This window comes from Panthera uncia, chromosome D4 (genome assembly GCF_023721935.1).
Source record: "Panthera uncia isolate 11264 chromosome D4, Puncia_PCG_1.0, whole genome shotgun sequence".
In the NCBI taxonomy this organism is placed as follows: domain Eukaryota; kingdom Metazoa; phylum Chordata; class Mammalia; order Carnivora; family Felidae; genus Panthera; species Panthera uncia.
Genome location: NC_064807.1, coordinates 56,207,627 through 56,215,214, shown reverse-complemented (window position 1 = coordinate 56,215,214; position 7,588 = coordinate 56,207,627). Strand labels below are relative to the sequence as shown.

At 45.4% G+C, this 7,588-nt stretch overlaps 1 protein-coding gene across 2 annotated transcripts; it reads left to right on the top strand.

The window, feature by feature from the left end:
- The first annotated feature begins 1,243 nt into the window (after positions 1-1,243).
- LOC125919551 (olfactory receptor 2S2) lies at positions 1,244-6,695 on the top strand. Of its 2 annotated transcripts, XM_049626275.1 has the most exons (2): positions 1,244-1,253; positions 5,746-6,695. In XM_049626275.1, exons 1-2 carry the CDS (start codon positions 1,244-1,246, stop codon positions 6,693-6,695), a joined length of 960 nt encoding a protein of 319 aa, XP_049482232.1. The 2 variants fall into 2 exon arrangements, with proteins under 2 accessions (XP_049482232.1, XP_049482224.1); XM_049626267.1 differs by lacking the exon at positions 1,244-1,253 and having other exon boundaries at positions 5,736-6,695.
- The last annotated feature ends 893 nt before the right edge of the window (positions 6,696-7,588 follow it).

Below are 7,588 nucleotides of genomic sequence, written 5' to 3'. Positions count from 1 at the left end.
TCTCATCTTTAATTTTTTTTTTAACGTTTATTTATTTTTGAGACAGAGAGAGACAGAGCATGAACGGGGGAGGGTCAGAGAGAGAGGGAGACACAGAATCTGAAACAGGCTCCAGGCTCTGAGCTGTCAGCACAGAGCCCGACATGGGGCTCGAACTCACGGACCGTGAGATCATGACCTGAGCCGAAGTCGGCCGCTTAACTGACCGAGCCACCCAGGCGCCCCCACTTCTCATCTTTAAATTGGCAAAGACCAAAAGAAGTTCTTGAGAGAGCAAAGTAATATGTTATCAGAGGGTGGAAAACAGACATTCTCATAAGCTGATGGTAGGAATTTGTAAACTTGTCAATATTACAAATGTACATAAACAAGTATGTTTTTACCACATGTGCTAAATTATGAATATGCAAAGATATTTGTTGTAACATTGACTGTAATAGCATAAGATGGGGAAAAACTGGAAGATCTAAAAGTCTATCAATATTAGATTGGTTAATTAAATGATGACACATTCTTAACACTGGAATACATACAGCCATTTAAAAGAATGAGGCAGGGATGCCTGGGTGGCTCAGTTGATTGAGTGTCTGACTTTGGCTAGGTCATGATCTCACAGTTTGTGGGTTTGAACCCTGCTTTGCACTGACAGATTCTCTGTTTCCCTCTCTCTGTGTCCCTCCTCCACTCATGTTATCTCTCTCTCTCAAAAATAAATAAACATGAGAAAGAGAAAGAAAGAAAGAAAGAAAGGAAGGAAGGAAGGAAGGAAGGAAGGAAGGAAGGAAGAAATATAAAACATGTATAAAAATGATATATTTTCCAGATATATAGCTCCAATATATATTAACTGAGAAAATCATGATATTAAAACAGTGTATATTTGTGCAAAATTTGTCACTGTCTTCATATCTTGCTTTTCTCACTGATCAATATCCATAGAATATTTCTGGGAAAAAAAGGCATACAAGAAATTGCTAATATTGGTTGTCCCAAAGGAACATAACTAGGTGACGAGAAAGAGACTTAATTTTTATTATACATTCTTCTATACCTTTTACATTTTGTTTCAGGTACAAGTAATGCCTACTAATGTGGTGATAATCATGAGGAAGAGGAGGAGGAGGATATCCAATGATGATAAAGAGAATCAGATCTATTGAGACTGAAATACCAGCTCTGGATTTTACAAGAGATGTGGTCTTTGCTAAACTGTTTAACTTTTTAAATTAAAAATTTTTAAGTTATGGGAGAAAGTATTTGCAAACAACATATTTGATAATATATTCGGTTAATATCCAAAATATATAAAGAACACATATAACTCAACATCAAAAAAACTCCCACAAATAATTGGATTAAAAGTGGGCAGAGGACCTGAATAGACATTTCTCCAAAGATGGCCTACAGATGGCTAACGGACACATGAAACAATGCTCAACATCACTCATCATCAGGGCAATGCAAATTAAATCCACCATGAGATACCACCTCACACCTGTCAGAATGCCTAGGATCAAAAAGACAAGAAAAGACACCTGCTGGAGAGGAAGTGGAGAACGTCTTAAAACCAGTGTTTGTGAAGCGTTCGTCACAGTGACTGGCACAAGGGAGCCGCTCAACGAACGCAGCCAATCCTGCTACTGCTGTTAGACATTTATCCTGCTTCCCCATTCTGGATATCTAGGACTTCGACATAGGGACAAAGTACGCCGTCCCTGAATCGAGCACTGGCTTCTCTGAGACCCCAGGGAAAGCTCTGGAAGAAGCCAGCATCTGCTGTATGCTCTTGTCCATCTCCCCATGACCGTGTCCCAGTCGTTACCTCTAATTGGGACAGGGTGTGTGGTCCCTGGAGGCCCCAGGTATGCTTAGGGCCTGTACCCTGTGCACATTTGACATTCCAAACTTTAAATTGCTTCTGGGACTAACAGAGTCCCTGTAGAGTTCACAGCTGCTGCCCGAGGACTCCTTTCACTGCTGGGGAAGATGTACCATTGGGATTTCTGTGTCTCAGACCAGGATGACATGTGTTCTCCACAAAGAGTCCTTAGCTGAGACACGCGGTCAGCCTGCACAGCTAGGAGGAAGGATGGGAGAGAAACACCAGCAGGGGCTAACATTGCCGTAGGGATTTAGCGGAGAGAAGAAGAAAGAGGGTCTCAGAGGTCAAGGAAATCCAGCAGGGGAGTGTCTGGGGTCTTTCTCTGGCATCCAGGGTCTGGCCCAGGGCACAGTGTGGAGTTGAGAACTGTGTCTGGGATCAGGAGACTCAGACAAGTGGCTGCAAGCAGGATGCAGGTAGGGAGCACTGGGCTGTGGTGGGGACAGAAGTGGTGGCCATGACTTTTGCCGAGCATTTTCCAAAGATGGACTTTCCTCCTCACCCTGCCTCTGCTCTAAGAAACTTCCAGCTGCAACTGACTATGAGCAGCAGATGCTGGAGCGGGAAGGAGCAGCTGAGGCTAAGCCCAGGCAGTCCCTCGTGCTCTACAGAGCTCACCAGTGACCAAGCCCCTGCCTTGACACTGCTGCTCAGTCCTCCCCGGGAGGAGCTCAGAGCCCAGGGAAAGAGGCAGCCATGTTCCCATCCCCATCCTGCTGAGATTTCCTGGAAGACTGAGCCTTCCTCAGGGTCAGAGGGTGAGCAAGACAGGCAAGCTGGGACCCAACCCTGTCTGATTCCCATTCCGTGGCTAGTTCTTTCCATTTTTCTCACTTTCTTCCTATAGATACAGTAGTTTCCTCTTTTACACAGGGGATACATCCCAAGACCCCCAGTAGATCCCTGAAACCGTGGATAGTACTGAACCCTGTGTATACTGTTTCTTCCTATACACACATGCTTATGATGAAGTTTAATTTATAAATCTGGCACAGTGAGAAATTAACAATAACCAGTAATAAAATAGAACAATTGTAACAAAATATTATAATAAAAGTTATGTGAATGTGGTCTTTCTCTCAAAATATCTTATTATGCTGCACACTGCCCCCCTCATTCTTCTTGTGATGATGCAAGATGATAAAATGCCCACACGATGAGATGAAGTGAGGTGAGTGACCTAGGTGTTGTGAGGCTACTACCGACCTGACCATACTCAGAAAGACCATCTTCTGCTTCCAGACCACACCTGGAGGTGGTGGTGGGGCAGGAAGTGAAACTTCTGAATGCAAAATGTCGGTAAGTAAGACGGGGGGGTGGGTGAGAATTTTTTCCCCAAATACAATTTGTGCCCATAATATTAGAAAACTGGATAATACTGAAGAAGTAAAAGAGGAATGCCCTCCCCTAGTGATTCTTCTATAATTTCTTTTGAGTCACTTTTATCAACATATATTGTTCACCTAATTGAGATCATAACAGTGTGTACAATTTTGTATTCTCCCTTTGAATTTATTGTTGTAATGTAATGATGTAATAGTGTAAAAATTATAAATGTAACTTTAATGTCTAACATTCCATTATATGAAGCGGTATCATTAGGTATTTATTGGTAGACAGTTATTTTGTTTCCTATGTTCATTCACAAATATGGCTGTGATAAATGCCTTTATTGAGAGATACCGGCCCTCCACTCATTGAATCATTAGAACTTTCTCCCAGGGGTGGAACTGCTGAGTTATGTGGGCTTTCCAGGTTTTTCCTTTTCCTGGGCAAACTGCTCTCCAGAGAGGCCATAGAACAGTGTATAGAGGCAGTATGATGGTTTATGGGCTCCTAACTACCTTGTGTTCCCTTCCCTTCCTCGCTCTCCCAGGTGGACATCTGCCCGCTGGGGCTGTAGGTGTCAGAGCTCCTGGTTTTCTTCCATCCCAACTCTCCTCCAAAGCCTGATACAGCCCTATTTCCAGCTGGCCATATCTTGATGGGAGACCAAGCATTCAGATTTCCCCACCATGTGTGCTCATGAGCACACACACACACACACACACACACACACACACCATACCACACACGCAAAGGAGCAGGCAGTCACCTTCACCAAAGTCTGACAGAGTTGGGACACTCTGGGGAGCACGTGTTCAGCCTTTTCATGATGCACATGGGAAACAGGCTTAGGGACTTGCTCCAGCCACCCAGAACACCCATGTCACGGGCAGAGGCAGGTCCCAGAGCTCTGGGCTCAGTGCACAAGATCTTCCTAGTCATTCTGTTCACTCCAATTGAACCAGCTTTCATTCAGCACTGCTCCATGCTGGGCACTAGGACTTCCATGGCTGCAGCTCTCACACGGGGCAAATCCCGTGCAGCACTCATGGCCACAGCACATCGTTCACGGGCAGACGCTTCTGTGTGCACAGCCCCAGCTCGTGGGCGTAGACAGGATGGCTTCTCTAACAGAAGCCACTGCCCTTGGCCTCTGAAATCACAGCATATCCTTGTCACTATGGAATCCTGCTTGTGGCACCAACTGTAATGTTTACTTTTCATTTTCTGGAAAGGCTGGGAGAGCCACTGGGAGGAGTGGGAGATAAGCTGAGGCAGAATTCCATGGAGAAGCAGCTTACACACACACACACACACACACACACACACACACACACACACCATTGCAATTAAGAAAGAGCTATAGAAATATTATGAATGAGGATTCTGAATATAGAGTCTGGGCAGTTGCAGCTGAGAGCCTGGAAATCCTCTATACAAAGGCAGACAGGTCTTCCCATAAGCTAGCTGCTTGTGTAGAACACAAGAATGGAGGCAGAGAGCCAGAATATTACCCAAGAATAAAGTATAAACATAAAAGGACAAAGAAAAAACATTCCGTAGTCACCCCTGGCTAAGAATGTCACCAGGATTCTAATGAGCTGGGATTAGAAGTCAATGCCACATAACCTGCTGTCTGATGACTGTAGTCAGCATGGTTATTAAGAATTGTGTTAACTGGCCAGTGAGCTGCAAGTTGCCATTCCATAGTGTGGGTTCCATCACTCCAGTCAATCCTTGTGTTGGCTTCATAAAGTTCTGCCCCCTAAGGAACCTCCCCCCAATTTCTATTAGTGTGTGTGAAAATAGGCAGATCCCAGTTCAGATGACAGTCAAGTCTGTGTTGCTGAGGCTGGGCAGGCTGAGGAAGCAATCCTCGTCATGGCTGAGCCTTTACCTAAGCTTCATTCTGTCTGGATGTGGGTTAACACTTTTATACAAGTTGCTTCCAAACGTTAATAAAGTTTACAGAAGCTTAAAACTTTGCCCATTCTAAGAATTGGATCAGCTTGGGGATTCTCCTCTCTGAGAATCTAAGAGAGCCCAGATTAGGTGAAATTTCTATAGAAAGAAATAATTTACAGCATTTTCCAGCTGTTGATCATAAAACAGAGGAAAAGTCCCCTTGACTGGGGATTAGCTCTACTGGGCTCCAGTCCTGCCTCTATCAGCACCTTGCTCAGAAGACTCAGACAGGTCACACCCCTCTCTGGGCCTCAGTTGCTTTTTCTGGCCATGAGAGGATGAAACATCAGAAAAACCCCTTGCACACAGTCGGCTGGAATATTTGAGGCTTTTCCTTGGTGCTAGTCTACTCTAAGCTCTGTTGTGTTCCACCCCCGACCCTCTCTCATCTAAAAGCTAAGGACACTCCCACTTACTGTCTCTTACAGCCATTTTTATCTTACACACACATGCTCTCCTCTTATGTAGCACAGACTTGATGGCATACTAGATGCCTGAGACTCTTCTCAAGAAAGCCTGATGTGCTGCTTTTGTACTTTGCTGATGACAGAAGGGATATCACATGGAAAAAGCCAACTGGTCCTCCCCCGTGGTGGGGTTCATTCTCCTGGGACTCTCAGCCCACCCAAGGCTGGAGAAAACATTCTTTGTGCTCATCCTGTCTATGTATCTGGTGATCCTGCTGGGCAATGGGGTCCTCATCCTGGTGACCATCCTTGACTCCCGCCTGCACACGCCCATGTACTTCTTCTTGGGGAACCTCTCCTTCCTGGACATCTGCTACACAACTTCTTCCATCCCTCTAGTCCTGGATGGCTTCCTCACTCCCAGTAAAACCATTTCCTTCTCAGGCTGTGCCATGCAGATGTTCCTCTCCTTTGCCATGGGAGCCACAGAGTGTGTGCTCCTGGGCATGATGGCATTTGATCGCTATGTGGCCATCTGTAACCCCCTGAGGTACCCTGTGGTCATGAGCAGGTCTGTCTATGTATCCATGGCTGTCAGCTCCTGGACAATTGGTGGGGCTGCTTCCGTGGTACACACATCCCTGACGATTCAGCTGCCTTTCTGCGGGAACAACGTCATCAACCACCTTGCCTGTGAGATCCTGGCTGTCCTGAAGTTGGCCTGTGTTGACATCTCCATCAATGTGATCAGCATGGGAGTGACAAATGTGATCTTCCTGGGGGTCCCAGTTCTGTTCATCTCCGTCTCTTATGTCTTCATCATTGCTACCATCCTGAGGATCCCTTCAGCTGAGGGGAGGAAAAAGGCCTTTTCTACCTGCTCTGCCCACCTCACTGTGGTGGTCATCTTCTATGGGACCTTATTTTTCATGTACAGGAAGCCCAAGTCTAAGGATCCCCTGGGGGCAGACAAAGAGGACCTTTCAGATAAGCTCATTCCTCTCTTCTATGGGGTGGTCACCCCCATGCTCAACCCCGTCATCTACAGCCTCAGGAACAAGGACGTGAAGGCTGCTGTGAGGAACCTGGTGGCTCAGAAATACTTCACCCAGTGATGGAGGAGGGGTCCTCTGTGGTTCCTACCTCCAAGGGAGCAAGGGTTTTGATCATTGCAGCTGCCACTCAAAAGCCAGGTGATGTTAACTGAAATGATCTCTTGCCCTCTAGTTCATTTTAAGGGATTGCGTAACTTTTCACATTGTGTCTTCTGAGTTTTAGCCAGATATCTGAGAGCTTCAACAGATGCCAGGCAATAAATCGCTAATGTAATGTACAAAGACATTCTGAACACATCCTAAAACCAAGGAGAAAGGGACCATTAGGGCAAGCCGAATAGCCCATACTGTGTCTGAGCTACACAGTCAGTACACACAGGTGAGAGGGCTCTCACAGCAACTTTTTCATCCCTACTGGACTTCCCAGGACAGCCAGGAACAAGGAGGAAGTGGACATTTTCATTATTAGACTCAGTTTGCCTGAAATACTAAGAGGAGACAAAAACAAGGTCTCCAGACAGAGGGCTTTTGAGTGGAAATAATCTAGCCTGATGAACTGAATTGCTTTTTAGCTATGAGAAAATTGAGGCTTATTTTTTCTCAATGCATTTCACATTATGAAACACTTCTTCTAAGTTAAATTCAAGGAGTGTAGAGTTTGAATTTGATGTTTACCACTTATACAATTCCCAACAGAAAAGCTAGTTTTCTGTTAGATAATAACTCAGATTCTGGAAGAGAGTGAGAGAGAGGGAGGGAGAGGAGAGGAAGGAAGGAAGGAAGGAAAGAAAGAAAGAAGGAAAGAAGGAAGGAAGAGGAAGGAAGGAAGGAAGGAAGGAAGGAAGGAAAGAAGGAAGGAAGGAAAGAAGGAAGGAAGGAAAGAAGGGAGGGAAGGAAGGAAGGAAGGAAGGAAGGAAGGAAGGAAAGAAGGAAGGAAAGAAGGAAGGAAGGAA